Genomic DNA, 23,149 nt, shown 5'->3' on the forward strand with positions numbered 1-23,149 from the left:
TTAACCAGATGATGGTGGGCAAAGGCTTAAAACCATAAAAAGGATAGTACCTGATGTAGTTCATTCTTAACTTCCTTAGCAATTTCTTTTTCTGTAGAATCTTCCCCAGGATCACCAGATTCCAACCATCTACTTAACACATGGGCATGCCTCTGCCAGGCTCTGAAAAAGGAATAGGAGATTTTACTAGCACTCAATTCCTAAAGATTAACAGTTCTATTTCTTGTAGAAGCTATGTATATTTACTTGAGTTCCTCTTTCTGTCCCTGGTATCGCTGCATATTGTAGTAAATATGGGCAAGTTCTTGTTGAAGGGCAGCAATCTGTGTTTCTTCCTCTTTTAGCAGAATGGTTGACACTTCTTCTTGAACAGTGGTCTCCTTTGCTGAACAAAAGAAAAAAAAAATAATAAAATGAGGCAGTTAGCTGATGTACAACAGATATGGCATACTGCACTTTGAAACACTTTTTTCTGGAATCAAGGTGTATGCTGCAGTGCTGTTTATACTGCTTGTGTTCTGCTGCTCCTCCTCCCACGTTAAAGTTTGTCAACTATTAAAAAATAAGTTAAATACAGATCATTTACCCCTGTGAATGAACTCTGAATGATATCATAAGCGGTCCACAGGGCCAAACCCTGTCGACACAGGTCCTCACAGTGTTAGAGAGTACTCCACCAATTTGTAGCTGTCATAATATATTCTCATTTAGGACTAGTTCCTCATAAGAAAAGCTAAAAGAAAAACAAAATACCCATTTTTTCCCCCGTAAAATAAAAAGATGGGGTTGCATTGAATACAACCCCAATTCCAAAAATGTTGGGATGCTTTATAATAAAACTACATAAAAACAGAATGCAATAGATTTGCAAATCTCGTAAAACTATTTTTTATTCACAATAGAAAATAGAAAAACAACAAATGTTTAAACTGACAGTGTACCATTAACCACTTTCTGACCGGCCTATTGTGAAAATACGGCCGCAGAGTGGTTGTCTAGTTCTGGGAGGGCGTACATGGACGTCCTCCCAGAACCGTGCTTCCCTGGGGCGCGCACACGGGAGTGTCCGTGCTCGTCAGGTCCCGGGGACCCGACACAACACGGATTGTGGTAAAGGGCAAATGAGAGCGGTCCTTTACCACGTGATCGCTCCGTCCAATGACAATGACAATAACAAACCGGCGCATGTCCAGGTCATTTCTCTCCTCGGACGCTGTATACAGCAATCGGTACAGCGTGCGAGGAGAGGAGAGAAACTGCAGCTGCACGCCTCCTCTGCCTCAACTGTGCCCAATTAGTGCCCCATCCATGCATCATCAATGCCACATCCATGCCTCATCTGTGCCTGCCCATGCTGTCTCAGGGCTCATCCATCCCACATCTGTGCCCAATTTTGCAAAATTTAAAACCAAAACGAAGAAAAATGCATTTTGTTACAAAATTTTCGGTCTTTTTTCATTTATAGCGCAAAAAATAAAAAACCCAATTATGATTAAATACCACCAAAAGAAAGCTCTGTTTGTGTGAGAAAAAGGATGAAAATTACATATGGGGACAGTGTTGCATGACTGAGTAATTGTCATTCAAAATGTGAGAGCACTGAAAGCTGAAAATTGGTCTGGTTAGGGAGGGGGTTTAAGTGCCCAGTGGGCAAGTGGTTAAAAAAAAAATAAGGCAATTTTTGATGAGATTTGCAAATCATTATATTCTGTTTTTACATAGATTTTACACAGAATAACTTTTTTGGAATTGGGGTTGTACAGATACCAAACATATCTAGACTCAAAATTGCTTGTGCCTGTGAAATGGCATGAAACTACAGTACCTCAAATTTTCCATAGGTGCAGTTGCTGTTTACATACATGTGTGGGCCCTATGTCCGTATTCGTTAATCGCACTCATCTTCTTACCTGGTAAAAGCAAAAGTGACATGCCTGTCGCTTCTGGGCTCATTCATTGCACTGGAGATTGGGGAACAGATGGCATAAAACTAGGGTATGCCCTCAATAAAAACGATTGAAAGTAAAAAAACTAGGGTATGCCATGTTACAGGTTATGTAGAGTTAATTATGGACCTAGACTCACTGCTCTGACTCAGACGTTCACCGTGATCCTGCACCAGGTGACACCTTCTTATTACTGAGAAGTAAAGACTTTTACATGACAGCCAATCACTGGCTGAAAAACAAAACACAGTATCAACCCCCTGACTGCTAGGAATTTTTAAATGCACCTTGGTAGACAAGCAGTTGTTCCATTAGAAATGCTTACATTTTCAGTAGCTATTGCACATAGACACACATTATGAACATACTCTTAAGGTTTTTTTTTCCCCTTACAGCTGACAGAAGTACATTGAACACTTGCATGACACTGCTGGCTGCTGTTCAGACCAGCTTTCAGGAGGAATATTAACCTCCCTGGTGGTCTGATTATGTCAGAATTGTTGGTCTAAAAGCGGTACATTGTTATCAAATGGAAATCTGTTGTTTTATATTTTAGGCCTGTAATTCTTAGGAATAACTCACTTAAATCTATCCAAAACAAGAGTCTAGTAGACATCTCGGGTATGATAATATTTAAAACACAAAATTATAATATAATAAGAATACATTTTATTCAATAAAATAATCAAACTAAAAACACTGAAATGTGTACAAACAAGGGATGCGATATTACTAGTCACTGTAATAATTGGTTTAGTAAACATCTCTGGTATGAGATTTTGAGACATGGGACTGCACAATGTCCCACGTCACAATAGGGACAATAGAATCTGGTTTCCTTTCTTATTTTCCTTCCACGGTCATATCGTTTCGAGCAACAAACCACGCACATCGTTGTAGGTGCGGACTTTTTCTCAGTTGGTGGGATGTAGTCCATGAAGTGACGACCAGTCAGGCTTTCCGGGCTGACAACGCCAACAGCAGGACATCCAGATCTATTCCCAGCCATTGATGGTGTTCGGTGAATCAGAAAGATACGTTCGGTTTTCCAAATGAAGTCCGAATGAATCACAGGCTTGTCACTCTTGTGTAGGCATTCCACAAGCATTGCTCAAGAAGATGTCTGAAGATCTTATAGTACTTCTTTTGCTGTTTCCTCATTGCTGGGTAGAATGTCATTGCTTGGTCGGCTCTGTCGACACCTCCCATGGTGGTGTTGTAGTCTTGTGGCATCAAGACTTCTTTCCCACCTTTCATGCATACCATAACAAAGGATGTATTATGCACTGTACTCATTAGGCACACATCTTTCTTGTCCCGCCATCACAGTGCCATCATTTTGCCTTTCTGCTAGGCAACCATTTCTCCTGTCTCAAGCTTCTTTTTGCCAAACATTGGCGGCATGTCGTGCCGGTTAGCCTTAATGGTTTAATAGGCATCTGTTTTGTTTTGCAGTAGAACCTCATAAAGTTCAGGAGACATATAAAAAATGTCAGTTGTTACACAATAGCCCTGATAGGCAATTTCTCAATGAGTGAAAGAACAGAAGATATTGCCACTCTATAATTGCTGTATTTTTGATCAAATTTTGTTCCTTTTCCAGTGTACATCACTGAATTCCAAATGTCGCCAGTTGACGATTCGCATAGCATGTAGGATTTTATGCCAGATCGTGCCCTCTTTGATGCCATACATTGCACCCAGCTGAGCCTTCCGTTGTAGGCCATTAGACTTTCATCTATGCTGATGTCTCTTTCTGGCACATAGCTCCGTTGGAAATTTTGTAGAATCATTTGATATACTTCCCAAATTTTCTTTAGTTTTGGTGCAGGATGAGTAATTTCATCAAAATGTTTCATTGTTTTCGAAGTGGAGATATTTCATTATGAGGGAGAATCTGTACTCTGACATGACCGTGCCAAAGAATGGAGTGGCAAGTAATGTATTGGTTTTCCAATACCACTTCTGCAGGGGTTTCCCCACCACTCCCTGAAGAATTATTAGGCCCAGAAATTTCCAAATGTCATCTTTGGTCATTGGTTCCCACTTTCTGCATTTTGAAAACTTGTTGCTCATTGTACCGGTTTGTCTCGGTAACCATTTTTTCAATTGGTCAGAAATAATTGTAGATATATGTCAAGGGGTTGTCATGGTCAGTGTCAACTTTCAAACCAGGTGCTCCAGTAAATGGGAATCTTGGGGGGCACTGCCTGATCTGTACCGCAGTTAATAGAGCACCAAGTTCTCACATCGCTGAGCTCAGTCGCAGAATCATCGCCAATGTCGTCACTTTTAGTATGTGATGACGAATTTTCCCACGAATCAGTATCGCTCAGTTCTTCTAACAATTCTGATTTATTGTCACTGTTTTGCAGATCGTTTAAAAGCGCTTTTGAGCTAAAAACACTTTTTGGACGACATGGATGTTCACAATTTTCCAGGCACAAAGAACCGCAAAAGTACAGGCAGGGCCCTGGAAAAGACACTAGGTGAAAACCAGTGGTAAAATGGCTAGATACAAAGTTGTAATCCTAACATTACACTGCATCATTTTCATTTGTTTTTATTTATTTTTTGAATCTCCAGCCGGTACCACCCTCCTGCGTCGCGGCGCACGCAGAGAAGATAACCGGAAGACAGGTGTCGGCATTGGCCGGATCACACAGCAGGAGGACGGCAGGGGATCGCAGTGGAAGGTAAGTTTGATTGTGGGGTAATCCCAAGTGTGGCTCAGGGTTACTGCTTTGGGCAATGTATATTAACCCAGAGCCATACTTGGGAATACTGCCAGGGAGGTTTATGTGCCTACAGACATGTAATATGAGCTGGCGTACTAAAACATTTGGTTCAAATTACTTTCACCACCAAAATCAAGGCATCATGATCACATACGAAGCACCATTCTCTGATGGCTTTGGCAAAAATGCATTTGTGTGGATAGTTTAAGATGAGCTCAAATAAGTCTATATTTGATGTTTATTTACCTGTATTGGTTAGGTGTGGCATTATCCCTTTGCCCAGAAGGAAGTCAGCTGGTGATAGCAGCTGGCCAGAGTAGTCTGAAACAGGCTGCTTCCTAATTTCTGGCTTCTCTGACATTGGTAAGGTCATGCTCTGTAGAGAGTAAACACAGAAAAAAAAATGTGAGGTACATCCAAACATCTTCTAGTAAATGAAAGGCAAACTATAATGTACAAGTACTAGACTAGAGATTCTATGCCTTTTCTTTAAAAAAAAAAAATTGGATTTTTGTCTTACCGTAAAATACTTTTCTCTGACGTTCATTGACGGACACAGTCTCTGATCGTCATATCAGTAGGGTTATGCTGCCCCCTACAGGAGTAGGACACTGGGCAGGAAAAAAGTTCTGGCTACGCCTATGGGCAATCCCAGGGGGTATACCCTCTCTCCTTGCTATAGGATGTCAGTTTTGTATTAACCACTTACCCACCAGGCCTATTTTTTGACACTTGGTGTTTACAAGCTAAAATCATTTTTTTTTTTGCTAGAAAACTACTTAAAACCCCCAAACATTATATTTTTTTCAGAGACCCTAAAGAATAAAATGGAGATCGTTTCAATATTTTTTATCACACCGTATTTGCGCAGCGGCCTTCCAAACGCAATTTTTTTTGGAAAAAAATCACTTTTTTTGAATTAAGAAATAAGCAAACAGTAAAGTTAGCCCAATTTTTTTCCATAATGTGAAAGATAATGTTACGCCGAGTAAATAGATACCCAACATGTCATGCTTCAAAATTGCGCACGCTTGCGGAATGGCGACAAACTTTGGTACTTAAAAATCCCATAGGCGACACTTTGTAACTCTAAGCTGGTAACCTATAGAAATTTCAGAGGAGGTCTAGGGCTCAAATTATTGCCGATTTGAACACCGTTTACATATGTGGGCGGGACTTGCGTATGCGTTCGCTTCTGCGTGCGAGCTAACGAGGACAGGGCGCTTCAATTTTTTTTCCCCCCTATTTATTATTTTTGATTTTTACACAGAATTTGATCATTTTTATTCCTATTACAAGGAATGTAAACGTCCCTTGTAATAGAAATGGCCATGACAGGACCTCTTTATTGTGAGATCTGGGTCAAAAAGTCCTCAGATCTCACAAGGACACAAAAAAAAAAAAAAAATCCGCTCTTTAAGCCGGTTGCTAGGCAACGACGTTTGACGTCGCTCCGGTCCTCCAAGACCATAGAATCGAGTAAGGGCCATCTTGCCCTCACTCGACTTCCTGTCTGTGTGGAGAGAGGACTGGATCGTTTTCCCCGCTGCCGGTGGGTCCGGTAAGCGGGGAAAATGACCGGGACGCGGTGGGGGTCACCTCTTCCGCCGCGCCGTAAGGGTGATCCTGTGGCGAATCTGCCACTGGGACCACCCTTGCCTGAAAACCGATCGCCGGCCATTTTCAAAAATACCGGGGTTATGGCAGCTATCTGCTGCCATAACCCCGGTATTTAGCGCCAAAATACAGACGTACAACGGCGGGCGGTCGGTAAGTGGTTAAAGCAGTGTCAGAGAAAATAATACGAACCCAACTCAAAATAGAGGGGCGGGTACTGCGTCCGTCAATGAACCTCAGAGAAAAGGATTTTACGGCAAAACAAAAATCCAATTTTCTCTATCGTTCATTGACGGACGCAGTCACTGATCTTCACATCAGTAGGGAGGTCCCAAAACAGTGCCATAAAAATGAGGGGTGGGAACAGTAGAAAAATAGTTCCCCAAGCTAGACCATAGCCAACCAGGCAACATAGGACTCATCAGAACAATAAGATGAGACCCACCTGAAAAAAATTAAACACCCTCAAGGGAGACTAAAACACCCTTGAACGGCCAAAAGAGGTATCTGCAGATGCCAGCACATCCACCTTGTAAAACTTAGTGAAAGTGTGAACAGACGACCAGGCAGCCGCCTTGCAAACCTGAAGCACAGTTTCCTGATGGCGAAAAGCCCAGGAAGCACTAAGCACCCGAGTAGACTGCGCTTTAACAGGGAAAGGTGGAACCTGACCTTTAATTGAATAACCCTGCACCACTGTATGTCTAATCCATCTGGAAATAGTCGCAGCAGACGCAAGCAGCCCTTTCTTTGGGCCATCCGTGAGTACAAAGAGCGAATCTGACTTTCAAAGAGACTCAGTAGTCGTCAAGTACACCCTGATTTCCCGAACCCCATCCAAGGTATGTAGTATTTCCTTAGGATGTTTTGGCTTAGGACACAAAGAGGGTAACATGATGTCCTCATTTAAGTGAAAACTGGAAACCGCCTTCATAAGGAAGGACGAATCCGGACGAAGTACCACTTTATCCCTGTGAACCACCAGATAGGGAGAATGACAGGACAACGCCGCCAGTTCTGACACCCTGCGCACAGAAATAATAGCCACCAAGAAGGCCACCTTCTGGGATAAGCAGGAGAATCTCCCGAATACTTTAAAAAGGAGGTTTTTGGAGAACCGACAACATCAAATTAAGGTCCCAAGGTGGCACCAGAGGTGCCAAGTGTCAAACCCCCTGGATAAAGTTATGCACCAGGGAATGGGTGGCTAATGGCCTTTGAAAGAAATTTGCCAAGGCCGAGACCTGACCCTTGATAGTACTCAAGGCCAATTTTTGATCAACTCCCCATTGAAGGAAAGCCAAGATCCGAGCCACCGAGTGAGAGCGAAGGGGAACCCCAAGAGACTCACACCACGCAATATACGACTTCCACGTACGATGATAGATCTTCCTAGAAGTCGCTTGTCTCACTTTAAGCAGAGTGGGAATCATTGAAGCAGCCAATCCCCTGCCCTACAGCACCTGGCTTTCAACAGCCAAGCAGTCAAAGCCAGTGACCATAAAGCAGGATGGAAGATTGGCCCCTGAGACAGTAGATCCTCCCTGAGAGGAAGTCTCCAAGGAGCGTCCGCGACCATCTGGACCAGGTCAGCGTACCAAGCTCGGTAAGGCCAGTCCGGAGCCACAAGGATGACTGGAATCCCTTCCGCCTCGATTCTGCGAAGAAGTCTTGGCAGCAACTTGAGAGGAGGAAAGGCATACATCAGCTGGTACTGACCCCATGGGGCCACCAGCGCGTCTGCCAGAGGGTCACGGGAGATGGCCACAAACCTCTGCACTTTTCTGTTGATCCGAGACGCCAATAGATCTACATCTGGAGTGCCCCAACGAAGGCACAACTGCTGGAACACCTCCGGATGAAGAGACCATTCCCCTGCATCCAAGGCTTGTAGACTGAGGTAATCCGCCTGCCAATTTTCCACTCCTGGAATGTGAACAGTGGAGAGAGCTGGAACAAAGCGTTCCACCCATCGAAGGATGCCTGCCACTTCCAAGGCTGCAAGGACACTTTTGGTGCCCCCTTGGTGATCGACATAGGCCACGGCTGTGGCATTTCCGATTGAATGCGCACTGTACAACCCTGCAGGTGCTTGGTCCAGTGGACTAGGCAAAGCCTGATCGCTCTCCGCTCCAGAACATTGATTGGTAAACCTGGATTCTTTCAGGGACCAGACTCCTTGAGCAGACAACCTGCCAAAAACCTCTCCCCACCCAGACAGACTGGCATCCGTGGTGACAATTGTCCAATATATAGGGAGGAAGGATTTTGCCTTTCTATCCCCAAGATCCTTAAAGGATGGGGGATCATCCACAGGGATCATTGTAGCTCTATTCAGTCTTGAGACTGGAGGGTCCACCGTAGGTGGCACAGTCCACTTTTTTTATAAGGGACTCTTCAAAGGGGTAGCTTCTAGCAATCTGCTTAGATACCCCAGGGGAACGCTTTGGGTGGTCCCATTCTTTTTTTACCATGTTGTCAAAGAACGCAGGATAAGAAAAATCCTTTGCCGCTCTGGATGGCTTCTGAGTGACAAATGTGACCTGCGCCTCAGTCACAGTCGCGTTCAACATTTTTTGGGTCTCACGCACAGATACAACCAGTGCATCCACCAGCGTCTTTTCCTGCACGGTGGCAGAGGTAGCATCCTCACTATCAGAGGAGACAGGGTGCAAGGTAGCAGACCCGGCAGGGAGACCCACATCTGCGGTGGCTAAATCAGATACAGAATCTGACACATCAGATGAGGCAGGGGTAGGCAGAGGACGTTTTTTGGCACCTCGCCCCTTAAAGGCCACCTCCACCTGGGACACAAAGGATTCCAGGACCTCCGACAGTGCCTCTATGGATAGCTGGGATCCGGAGGGCCATGCGGCCTCCTTGAGTGGGTCAGGTGGGAAACCTGTCAGCAAAAAGTAAAAAAAAATAAAAATTTCAAGAACGTCCCACTGCCCCACAGCACCCCCAAGAGGTCAGTCAGAACGCACTGAAGACCCCCCCAGCAGAGAGAGAGACCCCCCAGACTCACCACCCTACCAAAGATGCACCAGGAAGGGCCAGAAGATATGCTAGGCACGTGTCTTCACTAGGGTATAGGAAAGGGCTCCACCACTAGAAAAAAACGCCTCTAGGGACTCCCAAAACATGGCCACCAGTATTATCAAGAGAAATCCAACGCCAAATGGCTGTCGGGTGTACCAATATGGTCGCCGAATCTTGCAGAGCACATGAGCTACAAGAAAATGGCGACCCCGCGCGACCTGCAGAGCTACTGAGGGCCCTCGAGGGGACCCCCCAGCCTCCTGGATGGGATCGACAGGAAAGGGGGCCCTGGGAGTGACAGGTAAATCCCCGCCCCCACCAACGGCCTGATGCTCGGCCCCAGCCCCCAGGGTACCCATAGCCTCATTAGTGGGGTTAGGGGAGCACACAGGTGGGGAGGTGCGTGACAGGACAGAGGGAAACCTGGGGTTGTGAGGGTCCGACTGTCCTAGGGAGGGGCCCGCGTCCACCCCAAAACTCACCAGGGGAAGAGGGGGGAACATTTACTCACCATACCAGAAACAAGCGGGCGCCTTCTGACAGAACCCCTCTCTGCCGAAGTGGGGGTGCTGTTGGCCAACAGGAACGCTGGGACTCCGGCCTAGACCCGGTCGTATGCAACCTGGTGAGACGTTTAACTCGTGGGGCCAGTCCCTGTCCGGTGGAGCTATGTCATGGCCGACCTAGCACGGAGCTAGGGGTACTCGTCGGCAGGCTGGGGTGACCACTGGTTCTATATATATATATATATATATATATATATATATATATATATAGCCCGTCAGCCAGATCTGGCTTAGTTGCTTGTAGATCTCACAGGAAAAAAATTATCTAGAAAAAAAAACTTTTGCCAGGATCTCGGCAAGAAACTAGGTCCTTACTCCTGACTAGGCAGATTAAAACTGACATCCTATAGCAAAGAGAGAGGGTATATCCCCTGGGACGGCCCATAGGCGTAGCCAGAACTTTTTTCTGCCTAGTGTCCTACTCCTGTAGGGGGCAGCATAACTCTACTGATATGAAGATCAGAGACTACGTCTATCAATAAACCATAGAGAAAGGAAGGTATATTTTCAGGTACAAAACTGAGAGAAATCTTGATCAGGTCCCGAAGGAGAACAATTAAATTTTGGGTCCAAAAATCTCTCAAAATTGGCAGTGAATGCCCCAATCACTCATTACAATATTTACCATTGTTTGATTTCCAGGCTTGAAGGAGGAAGGGGGCATTAGTTCTGGCTTTGCCACTGGCAGTTTCATCACTGAGCAGGTCTGAGATACAGTTGATAAAGGACCACCAGAGATCCATGAAGGTGCTTGAAGACAATCAGTATGGGGCATAATTACACATTTAGCTTCCCGTGGTTCTTGAGCAGAATTTCTTGATTTCAGTTCTAGCTGAATTTCATCATCTGAATTTAAAGCTTGACTTGATGAATAATTCTTGGCCTTGGCACTGGGATCACTGCATAAAACAGTTTTTTATTTAACTCATTTCACACGTAATTTTTATATAAATTAAGCCCATGACTCACCTTTGAGAACTGAGATCTAAGTTTCTGGCATCTTTGAACATGGCGGCCAGAACTCCTTCTTTTTCCAAGGAGCGCAACAAGAAGTCTGGAGTGCGAGGCTTTAGGCGCTCTGACCTCACTGTACTTCTGTAAAAAGGAAAGATGATGGTTATGGTTCAGGAGTAAGGGTTTTTCTAGCTTTGTCTATACCTGCCCTGACATCTCTCAAGCAAAGCGAACATTTTCTTTTTTAAAAGTTTGTGTAGACAATTCTGAATACACTATAAAGGATTATCAGTGATGACAGGGATTTTTAACCTCTTACATTGTGCTCAGGATGGGTTGCGCTCTAGATAGAAGAGGAGCATTGCCTGTAGGATATGGGAAGGAAATCTTGGAAGGAGGTGAACAGACCCCTTCATCACAAGGTACATCATGAAATGGCACCTGGAAAGTCACTTTTTTTTTCTGAACAGAAATCTGCACCCGCTTCCTAAACACTTTTTCCTTCCAAATCATGGCACAGCGACGAACTGCCCGATTCTGTGTATATACCTCCTAAAAGACAAACAATAAGCAAATATTTTGAAACAGACTGCATCTATGTCACTAATGAGCTAATATCCATAGGCATAAGTTAAATGAAGCACAGTAGTGTTGTGGTAAGGTCAATGATTTCTAGTACAAGAAAGTTATAAATATCCCACATTTGTTATCTTTTTAGTAGGCATCACTTAGTGTACCCCTGCCATTAGCATCACAAAATACATTACAAATGCATATATTGAAGTATAAAAAATTATTTAAAAAAGGTAATCTGTGTGCTTTTCAGTATGGGGTTAAGACAAGTACAAATACAATAGGTGCACATACTTTCAACTGATTTTGAGCAGATAGCTCAGCTCTGAATTGCTTCATTCTAGACATGAAACGCAAAATCCTTGTGACTCCTTCCCTAGTAAGGTCAGTTCTATACACCTCCACAGCCTCAGCAAGTCGCTGCTTCTTTCTCCGACGCTCAAGAACATAAGCCAGCCAACAATCAAACACCTAAAAAATAGATTGTGATTAAAAAAAAAACAACACTTTAGGTCAACATCATGTTTATTACTGCATTTGCATACAGAGGGTTACCTTTCCTTGTAGATTAAGAGACCAGTGCCACAAAGCCTGTATTGTCTGCTTGTCCTGACACCTTTTTTCCACCAGCTGTAACACAAGAACGCCAATTAAATCTATGTGCTGCACAGCACAATTATACTAATATATTAAAAGGATAAACCTTACCATCTGGTGCCATTTTCTCAGACAGGATTTACTTAGGTGGAGTCTGAAGAAGTTGTTTTGCTGCCGCTGCAAAAGCTGTAACGAGAAAATCAAGTCAGTGCAGTTTTTATTTAGCTGCAATAAATTATTGACACCATGACAGTGCTTATCCATTGCAAATATTCAATCCTTTTACACCCCAAGAGCAACCTTATGTGTTTGCATGGAAGGACGTATTTTTTTCCTTTTGATCCTGGTGTACTTATATATGCCCTCATCCCTGCAGGTTGGAAGGGAAGAAGCTTTTCGGAGGATAAGAGTGAAACTCGATCTTGTAGTCGGACCGAATGACTTTGTGGACCCACTTGTCCTGTACCAGGGAGGTCCACTGGACGCAGAGCCAGTAGGGGGACTCGCGTCCGCGGCAGCTGAAACAGATTCAGGATCTGATAATAAAATATAAAAAAAAAAAAAAAATGACGAGGGCGGAGGGAGGGGAGGTGGGGTTGGCGTTCTATACGAAGCTCACCAGGAAAGCATAACAATCAGGGGAGGGCCACCGAATGCGATCCCGCTACGAGGACACCGACCAAGGGCCTACGGATAGAACACCTACTGGACCCCACAAAAAAAAAAAAGGAGGGGGGGGGGGGTCGCCCTTCAAGCCCCTCCATGGAGGCCCGCATAATACGCGGGCGTGCAGGCAGGGTACCCTGATGGTCATGCAGTGCTAAAAAGGAGCAGGTGCCTTACACAATATGGCGGCATGGCTTCCATAAAAAAATAAATCCCCCCCACAGTACCACCCCTTTCAAGGGAGGCGCCAAGCTGGCCGCATTACCTAGTAGGCCACAAGCTGCGGCCTAAATTTTGGTGGAGGCCCAGCTGCAAGTGCACAGATCCCAGCCAGGCAGTTCCCCAAAAGAAAAGAGTTTCAGCTAACCTAAAGAACCACAGGTGGAGGGCCGGAAGACCCATAGTGTCCACCAAAATTTTAGAGGGGCTTAGGGGAACCCCAAAACCCTCCAGGGGAAGAGGGGGGACAGCTATTTACAATACCAGGAAAAGGGTGGGCACCGCTCCTAACAGACCATCACTCCATCCGAACTCTGCGACTCAGGCCGAGGCCAGGTTGTATGAACCCTCGCGAGACGTTTAACTCGCAGGCCAGCCTCCCCGTCCAGTGGGGCTATGCCGCGACCGACCTAGCGCAGAACTGAGGCCTGCGTGCACGCTGGCCAGACTGGGGGGACCCTCTGGACCTACAATATCCAGTCTGTCGCCCAGTCCGGCAGTTGATTGTAGATTCTCACGGGAATAAAATAACGGAGATAGGAAAAAGTTCAATTTAAAAAATAAAAAATTGCCAGGACCAGAGATCCCAGCAAGGAACTAGGTCCTTACTCCTGACTAGGCAGAAAAAACTGAGTGCCTATAGCTGAGTGTGGGGGTATACCCACTGGTACTGCCCCATAGGCGTAGTCAAGCTTTTTCCTGCCTAATGTCCTACTCCTTTAGGGGGCAGTATAACCCAATGATCAACAAGACAAGGAGCTGTGTCTGTCAATGAACGAAAGAGAAATGAGGTTTAGGAATGGCCACATATGGGAAAAGTAGGTGTTAAGTACTAAAATGATCACAAGCGAGCACCAGAAGTAATTGTTAATTGTCAGAAAGTCTGATTTTCCATAACTTTATCATTTGTGGCCAGACACCTATCAAAGCAATATGTGGACTTGCACTGGCTGTGATTTGCATAATATTCAACAAGGGAGAGGAAAACCATAAAAAAAAAAAGATAACAAAAGCAGATCTACCTTTATCTGTCATTAGGGCCAGTTCACACCACATGCAGTCAAGTGCAATTATTTTTCTGCATCAAAAACGCTCCAGTTCCAGGGCGTTTCAGTTCCAGAAAATGCTGCATTTTTCCAGCACTGGACTGTACTGGAACATGGTAAAATGCATAAAAAAAAAAAAAAACGCACTGGCCCCCAGTATAGTAAAATAAAAAAAAAAAAAAAAAGGAAAAAAAAAAAAAGCATCTGGAATGCATCCGGAAAACCATTAAAAACGCGCATACAGAAACGCATTTGGAACAGATCTGGAGTGCATTTTTAATGTGTGAACCAGTCCACCAAATGGTTCTAAAGGCTCAAGGTTTTTTACCTTCATGCTTTAGAAGCATGAAGGTAAAAAACCTCATGGGTGCATCTCCACCCCCCAGCCCCCCATTATACTTACCTGAGTCCATCTAGATTTAGCGATGTGCATAAGAGCAGCTGCTCTCCCGGGTCTCTCTCTTCTCATTGGATCACACAGCAGAGGGAGCCATTGGCTCCTGCTGCGGTCAATCACAGCCAATGAGGAGAGAATGGGAGTAGGGCTGAGATGCACTCTGTGCTTGAATAAGCACAGAGCGTGTCTTGGGAGCAAGCCTGCTCGAGTGCCCTCATAGCAAGAAGCTTGCTATTGGGGGCACTCGGCAGGGGGGAGGAACTGGGACCACTGTCAGGGGGCCCAAAAGGAAGAGGATTGGGGCTGCTTTGGGGCTTGCACAGAGCAGGCAAGTATGAAGTTTTATTTTTTTTAATATTTCCTTAGAATCACTTAAAGCGGTAGTATCCCGCTTTTTTTCACTTTTAACTACAGGTAAGCCTATAATAAGGCTTACCTGTAGGTACAATTAATATCTCCTAAACCTGCACGGTTTAGGAGATATTACCACTGCATGAAGCCGCTGACGAGTGCGGCGCATGCACTCTGAAGGTCCAGGGGGGCCTTCATAGTTCCTTGCGATGCATACTAGCTCATTATGCCTTTGTCTTGCAGGTTTTTTTTTTTTTCTTGGATGAGTTTACTACCGTTTATATGTATTTTTGCTCAGTATCTTAACCAGGAGTGGAAAATCAAGCAAACTGCTTTAATGTTTGATGTAGCATGTTTTCTATGTTACAGTTCTATAACAAGGACATCTGAAGATTCTGAAGACGCCCAGTGTGAGGGGTGAAAAACGTCAAGCAGACAAAGCGATAGAGATGCCAAACAGACAGCTGATATGAACACTGTGGCGGGGATCTATTGGTTTACATGCTCAAACTTTTTTTACTGCTGTAAGTGCTTTTATGCTTTTAGCTTTCAATAAAGTGAACAGTATTTTGCTATGATTATCTCTCTCTTCACTGGAACATATACCATCATTATGCTGAGAGCCTTGTCTACGGCCAGAGAAGGAAGGAGCTAGATCCATCCATCCATCCATCCATCCATATACCACGCTATTTTCAATCATATTGCTGGTGAGTGGGGACTCAGGAGGGGAGCAGAGTGTCACATGAATCCTATATGAGAAAACATCACTAGCACCGGCAACTTACTATCATTGATGGAGGTTTATTTGTTTGATTGCACCTTCACTTTATGTATTATTTATGGATTGCACTGGCACTTTATGTACTACTAGCACGTGTTATTGTTTAAAAGGAAGCAGTGCTAAGTTTAAAAAACCTTCTATGTCATTGTATGAGGTTTTTACCCTTTCACATTAACAGCAGCTTCAATTTCAATTTTTATTTATTTTACCTTCTACGCACTTTCACATTTGGTTCTATTATGTGTTAATTATTTACAAATGGTTGTGAATACACCATAATTTAAAGGACACTGATCAAAAAAACCCATAGCGCGGGTATAATCACCTTTTATAAGTTATATAACAATACCATTCCACTAACCATTTTTCTCCAGTACACAGAATGATAGACTTTCCACTGTTTTAGGCATTGCTCCAACAAACATCTAGCATGGTGTTTGGTTGCCATCTCCATCTTGACTCGTATATCTTTAGTAGTTTTGCTGTGGTTTCTCCAGTACAAGAACATGTGCCGAAGCTTTCCTTAAAAAAAGAAAAAAGAAAAAACAAAAAAAAAAAAAACGCTTGTAAGGTCTATACAGAGCACATTCTTGTTCCTTTTCTTCTGGCATTCATTCTTACCTTTTTGTAGAAATGCAGCTGCTTCTCTCACTTGCTCTGCGGTTTGCTCCCTGCTATGTGCCTGAACATAGGCAGCATCTCTCCATGCCCACATAACCTGCAAATTAGCTAGGTCACTTGGACTGCATTAACTAAAAGGCAAAAGGTCAGACAAATATGACAACGTACGGTACCTGTCGTAGTGTTGTTGTTCTGTAGTGATTTACAGCAAGGAGTGTCTGCTTTCTCTCCTTAGTTTGAGCCATTATGCGACTTCTCCAAGTGTGCAGGGCCTCCCTGGAAATCACAACTGCATATAATACACCATCACCAAATTTATTGTAGAAAGATTAAATGTTCAAATGTAGGTCTACGATTTTGCCCTTTTTTACATTAGAACGGTTTTATATGTAAACTGGAAAACCGAAAAGTAACTAAACATACAAAAGAGAAACCACATGAAGGAAAACCCCATACTCTCACCCACCCATCCAATTATATGTTAAAAGGATAAAAACAACATAAGATCTAGTTGACCAATATGCACCTTTGGCAAGCAAAAAGTTATTCTTTAGAGGCCATTAACATACAAGAACTCACCTGAGGATAGCCTCTTTGTACAGCTTCTCTTTAATTACAACTGTCTGCATTATGTCCTTTCCATTTCTGTGATAAAGCTGCAAAGAAGAAATATAACCTAAAGCACATATAACAAATTACAACTCCATATAAAATGACAGACTATGGCTAAGCACAATGCCACAGTGATTACTACTGATGTCTTGCAAAGAGCACTTTCTGCATGCCGTGTGTGCATCCTCCCCATCTCTGTATAAGAATGCTTGGGTCCATGGGTAACATGGGAACTGCCAGGACCAAGGTAGGGTACAAAGGTTTAGCCTCATGCTCCAGACCAGGACAGAGAATCAGTGCTAAAGGTAAAACTGGTACAGAAAAAAAAAAAACACATGGGCCCCGTCCTTTAAAACTAGAGGACCAACCAACTACCCACCAAAAACAGGTGGAAAACACCATATCCCAGCTGGAAGAAAACTAGACCAGTAAAAAAAAAAACTTGGCTGATAAAAAAAAAATATCTATCTTCGGAAAAAAAAAACATACCTGCTTGAGTAGATAACCAATTCCACATGAAAAACGGGGACTAAACCTCCCTAAATGATGGGTTAGGGTAATAGATGAAACCTGCACAAAGGACAGGCAGGGATGAGGGTAAACTGGAACCGAGATTGGCACATAAGAGAAAAGGGCCTCTCCAATTAAGCACCCAAGGCTGTTCCTGGGGGTGTGATAGACCACACTAACTTCTGAACCAGTTATCAGCTATACGATTACAAGAATCATTAAACCTACCCCTGAAGAGAGTAGCATCTTTCGTTGAGCAGCAAGCGCTAAGAATCCTAGTGCTACTACTAGGAACTTTCTCCTGTCTTCAATCAGGTGGAAGGAATCTAAAGAGACTTCCTCAGAAGACTTCAGCTTGACCCATCTCCTGGTGTTCAGGTTCCACAAAGGCCTCTGGATTTATACTATCTCCCTTAGGGGAAATCTGCGGCAGGGTTCCAGTGAGTCCTCTCTGCTGACTGTCCAGAAGAGTGGGCCAGACAGGCTCCTGGAGCTCTGTGCCCGTACCTACGTACGAGCGGTCAGTTTCAGAGCGATAGAAATTGTGAATGTAAATAAAAGTAGTAGCGTGCAGCCACATAAGAAAAAAATGTATATACTGTATAGCTGCTGCAATTACCACGTGTTCCCACATCCACAATGAAAGTATAAAAATGTATGTAATCGTGCTGCCTCAAAAACTGAATATGGTGATAACTGAAAAATAACTAAAAATATATACACAATTCAAAGAAAAAAATGTGCCAGTGCAAACTATATATCAGTGTACACACAGGAAGTAATAGAAAAAGCAAAAAAAAAAAAAAGTCCACTTGAAATTTTGCTTTTACGAAACCCAGTAATATAAAAAATGTTCATCAACCACCCTCCCGCACTGGCCACAGCTTATAAATAATCTGTTCACATTAAAATACTGCAGCTATAAACCTTGTTAGCTGATCTGTATACCACGGTCTCTTGATACTCTGCAGGGTCCACCCGAGTCCAGAGTGTTATTGGAGGAGGAGATTTCACTGCCTCTTGAAATCCAATATAGCCTGTGTCCTCATGCTTTTATGGGAGGCGGATCATCCAATCAATCAAGATGTGAGATCCCACCCACTGTGTTCTTTTTTAGTTATTGGGCATGGAGAAGGAGGGAGGGACTAGGCTTTCATTTAGGATCTGCATACATGATCACATGTGTGATGTTAATACCATATGACCTGAATAGCTCAGCTAAAACCAGGAAGCTCTTTCTCCAGCAATAGAGACCAAACTGAGCGTGTGCAGCTGAACTACACTTACGGTGTCTCATCTGAACTTGCCTAGAGTGAACGTGAGGGGGAGGATCTGTGCATACAGGATCACACAGCCTTTTTACACAATGCAGAGGATTAGTCACCTACATTACACAGTGAGTATAACAAGCATGCTATTCTGCATCTACAGACAGATTTTACGGTGGTGGGTTTAGTAACACTTAAAATGGTAAATCATCTTATTATTATTGTGCAATTAAGAGAGTCTCTATTCAATAAAGTGCTTCACAAAAATACACGCTGCGTTTCGCCACTCCCCAACTTGTGCTCCATTCAGCCGTGTGTGTGCGGCTCGTTGCGTTTGTTGGTGCGGTGGAATAGGAGGTCTGCTCAGGTGCTTTACTATGTCATCTTGGGTGAAGGTAACCCGGGGTCAACCACAGAAACCTGTTAATAAGAACAACTGATTGCAATCTGTGTGGATCCATTTTGGAGAGGGACCCTATTGTCCCTAAAGAACCTAAGCACCAGTATCTGGTCCACCAGATTGGTTTGCTTACATGCTTAGTTGACCCTTCAGGGTTCTAAAACGAATGTGAGCTTGCACTTTACCTGGTGAATGGAGCACAAGTTGGAGAGTGGCGAAACACAGCGTGTATTTTTGTGAAGTACTTTTATGACTAGAGACTCTCTTAATTGCACAAAATTAAGATTTACCATTTAAGCACAATTTTAAGTGGACTTTTTATTGCATTTTCTATTACTTCCTATGTGTGTTCACTGATATATAGTTTGCACAGTCACTTTATTTCTTTGAAATGTGTATATATTTCTTTGAAATGTGTATATTTTTAGTTATTTATTTTCCAGTTATCACCATATTTAGTAATTGAGGCAGCATGATCACATACATTTATATACAGGAATTGTGAACAAACTGAGCGCACTGATTAGAACTCTTCTGGTCCACGGAGTAATACAAGCCATCTGCTGCAGCCGAGACTTGAAGTTTCTTTGTTCACAGATTTCTGTGAATGAATGATACGGCTATGTGGGCAGAGCCCAGTACAGCTGCTGTCGCAGGGAGGGGGGGCTCTGGTGGTGGGAGGAAGATGATTAGGAGCATATTACATGTTACACCCTAAATATGGGCAAAACGTGAAACATGTTCCTAATGGTAAACCTAGCCTTTAATATAATAGGGGAATTTACACTGGCCATTAATTAATTTACACTGAGTACCACTGTAAGGTCAATGATCACCAATGCTCCCATTTAAATTGCAGATAGTGTAAATACCCCAGTCACATTGGTCGTCAGCAAAAATCCCTCTGTTCAGGCTTCCTTAAACTTGTGGCAGTCATAGCAACTTCTCTGAAAAGGGATATATGGTAGTTCTCTTTTTTTCTATGCTTTGACAGGCGGCTGGGAGGGGATATGCCACCGCATTACAAGCTGGTTTTAAGCTTTGACAGCAGGCATGGAGGAAATTCAGCTGCAATTACACTGAACAGGCTCAGGCAGTTGGTGTGCAAGATCACAGGCTGGTTTCTACAGTGTGGGATGATAGGCACCAGAGAACAAGACCATCAATATTTAAGATAAAACAAACAGAGGGAGGGAGGCAGGGGCAGAACAGTCTGCGTTTCAGCTGTTCTGCTGAGGATCTTTACCAAAAGCCTTACTGGTGTCACAAAACAGCATTCAAATTGAAAAAAGTATCTTGTCCTCTGGTCCCATTCTGCTAACCTTTTGTTTTTCACACTGTAGAAGCGAGCCTGAGATCTCCATGCTGGTAGAAGCGGCTTCTGTCCCTCTTTATACCATGTGTAAGAGAAAAAACAACTCATGTGGATCATTGCAGGGGCTGAGGAATCTGTCTGCCTTCTTGCAGTTCGTCCCCAATTGCAGGCTGTGAATCCTCTGTCTCCCAGAGCCCAGCGCCAGCTGCCAGCACCCCCTCCTTTAAGAATTTAGCAGTCAAACTAGGCATGCTGGGGAAGATGACCACTGCCTTGCTAAAGAAGTTGAGGGTAAAGGTAATGGACTGGCCAAGCATGTCTCCAGACCTAAACCCTATTGAGCATCTGTGGGTCATCCTCAAACGGAAGGTGGAGGAGCGCAAGGTCTCTAACATCCACCAGCTCTGTGATGTCATCATGGAGGAGTGGAAGAGGACTCCAGTGGCAACCTGTGAAGCTCTGGTGAACTCCATGCCCAAGAGGGGTCATTTTCACTTAGGGGTGTACTCACTTTTGTTGCCAGCAGTTTAGACATCAATGGCTGTGTGTTGAGTTATTTTGAGGGGACAGCAAATTTACACTGTAAGGGCTCTTTCACACGAGCTTTCCGTATGTCCGCAAATCATCCTATTTTTTTTGCGGATGATTTGCGGACATAATGTAAGTCTATGGCATTGCGGAATACCATCCGCTGAAATCCGATTTTCTTCCTGTCAGTTCTGTTCCGTTTTTTGGAACGGAACAGAACCCTATTTTTGTTCCGTTCAAAAAACGGAAAGGAAGGAAAATCGGATGTCAGCGGTGTCATCCGCTGACATCCGCAATCCCCATAGACTTACATTAGGTCCGCATATCATCCGCAAACGGATGGGATGATATGCGGACACACGAAGCGGATGACAGAAATGTCATCCGCTCCGTGAAAAAAAAAAAGTCCCGCAGCGGAGCTCGCACACGGACCGCCCGTGTGAAAGAGCCCTTATACAAGCTGTACACTCACTACTTTACATTGTAGCAAAGTGTCATTTCTTCAGTGTTGTCACATGAAAAGATAATAAAATATTTACAAAAATGTGAGGGGTGTACTCACTTTTGTGAGATACTGTATGTTACCTTTACATAAATGTTATGTACATTTTTGATTGTGTACAATAAAGCTAACCTTAAAAAAACATGAATTGAATTAGTTTACTTGGACCAAGCTGGTCGAAACAAACCATTTGCTTCACTAACAGATATGTCTCTTGGGAGCACTGCAGAAAGCTTTGCATTTTAGGAATGGAAACAAGGCTTCCTCTGATTCTCTGAAGTGAAGTGGTGGGCAGATGACTTCACTATCTCCACCAATAAGAGAAAGCCTTGTATTCATTCATAAAACACAAAGCTTCCTGTGAGTGGCTAAGCAGTGCTCAGCCCGACTCGATTTTGTTCCAGGGAAAAGCACAGGAAGTCCCTGAACTGCTGCGGACAAACAGCTGATGTTACATAAAATTAAACAATGCTTTCTAACAGGCACATCTGTTAGTAAAGTAAACAAACAAGTCATAGTAAACCTGGACTTTAGATGCTGTGTATTACATGTTTTTGCAGTCTACATCACACTGCACATCTGAGCACACTGAACTCCTATTTCATTCTCCTCCTGTATAAGTGGATTATACAGCACCAGTGATGTGTGTCAAAGACAGTCAATGGGAGTTTTAGGAGACTGGATGCCTGCAGTAAGAAGGGTGCATGCTGCAATGCTCTTAACCACTTGCCGACTGGGCCATAGCCGAATCATGGCAACAGAGCGGTCGGCTTATTCTGGGAGGGCGTACAATTATGTCCTCCCAGATTTGCGCTTCCTGCGCGCCCCCTGGGGTGCGCACACGGAAGTATCCGTGTTCACCGGGTCCGAGGGACCTGGCGCATCACGGATCGTGGTAAAGGACCAATGACAGCGGCCCTTTACCACGTGAACGCTCCGTCCAATGAGGGATCACTTGTCAACAAACCGGCGCATGTCCAGTTCATTTCTCTCCTCACAGTGATTGGTACAGCGTGCAAGGAGAGGAGAGAAACCAAAGCTGCACTCATCCTCTGCCTCCTCCATACCTGAATTATGCCCATCTGTGCCCACCCGTGCCTTGTCAGTGCCCACCCGTGCCACATCAGTGCTCATACTTGCCTCATCCATGCCACCCCAGTGCTCATCCGTGCCACCTCAGTGCTCATCCGTGCCACCTCAGTGCTCATCCGTGTCACATGCATGCCACATCAGTGCTCATCCGTGTCACATGCATGCCACGTCAGTGCTCATCCGTGTCACATGCATGCCACGTCAGTGCTCATCCGTGCCACATGCATGCCACGTCAGTGCTCATCCATGTCACATCAGTGCTCATCCGTGCCTCATCCATTCCACATCCATGCCACGTCAGTGCTCACCCGTGCTACATCATTGCTCATCCGTGCCACATCCATGCCACATCAGTGTCACTATAGTGCTGATCAGTGCACTGCAGTGCCTCACAAAAATTGTAATGGGAAGTCAGGAAATTACAGTTCTCCCTGCATGTTGGGCCTCTGTATGTGGCCAGGCTGTGTAAAAGTCTCACACATGTGGTATCCCTATACTCAGGACGAGTAGCAGAATGTATTTTGGGGTGTCATTTTTGCTATGCGTTAGCAATATTTTATAAATGGACAACTTTGTGTAAAAAAAAAAAAAAAAAACTGAATTTTTGTAAGAACTTACCGATAAAATCCCTTTCTCTGAAGTCCATTGACAGACACAGCTCTTATGCTTCTTAGACCATTGGGTTATGCTGCCCCCTACAGGAGTAGTACTAGGCAGGAAAAAACAGTTTACCACGCCTACGGGGCTGTCCCTATAGGCATAACCCCACACACCCTGCTCCAGCATACCAGTTTCGTTGCAAGCA

The 23,149-nt window shown here is 44.1% G+C and overlaps 1 protein-coding gene across 1 annotated transcript in view; it reads right to left on the reverse strand.

Moving 5' to 3' along the window:
• Nucleotides 1–23,149, reverse strand: part of SFI1 (SFI1 centrin binding protein) — a gene marked incomplete at its 5' end in the record, with an annotated part of 115,083 nt that overhangs the window by 12,539 nt on the left and 79,395 nt on the right. The window contains 13 exons of the mRNA XM_082243328.1: nucleotides 51–162; nucleotides 247–385; nucleotides 4,931–5,060; nucleotides 10,535–10,808; nucleotides 10,879–11,004; nucleotides 11,183–11,415; nucleotides 11,731–11,907; nucleotides 11,992–12,066; nucleotides 12,145–12,219; nucleotides 15,858–16,018; nucleotides 16,118–16,214; nucleotides 16,291–16,393; nucleotides 16,697–16,773. Coding sequence (XP_082099454.1) covers nucleotides 51–162; nucleotides 247–385; nucleotides 4,931–5,060; nucleotides 10,535–10,808; nucleotides 10,879–11,004; nucleotides 11,183–11,415; nucleotides 11,731–11,907; nucleotides 11,992–12,066; nucleotides 12,145–12,219; nucleotides 15,858–16,018; nucleotides 16,118–16,214; nucleotides 16,291–16,393; nucleotides 16,697–16,773 — 1,779 coding nt within the window. The remainder of the gene's footprint in view (nucleotides 1–50; nucleotides 163–246; nucleotides 386–4,930; nucleotides 5,061–10,534; nucleotides 10,809–10,878; nucleotides 11,005–11,182; nucleotides 11,416–11,730; nucleotides 11,908–11,991; nucleotides 12,067–12,144; nucleotides 12,220–15,857; nucleotides 16,019–16,117; nucleotides 16,215–16,290; nucleotides 16,394–16,696; nucleotides 16,774–23,149) is intronic.

Source organism: Pelophylax lessonae (assembly GCF_965119305.1).
Source record: "Pelophylax lessonae genome assembly, chromosome: 1".
In the NCBI taxonomy this organism is placed as follows: domain Eukaryota; kingdom Metazoa; phylum Chordata; class Amphibia; order Anura; family Ranidae; genus Pelophylax; species Pelophylax lessonae.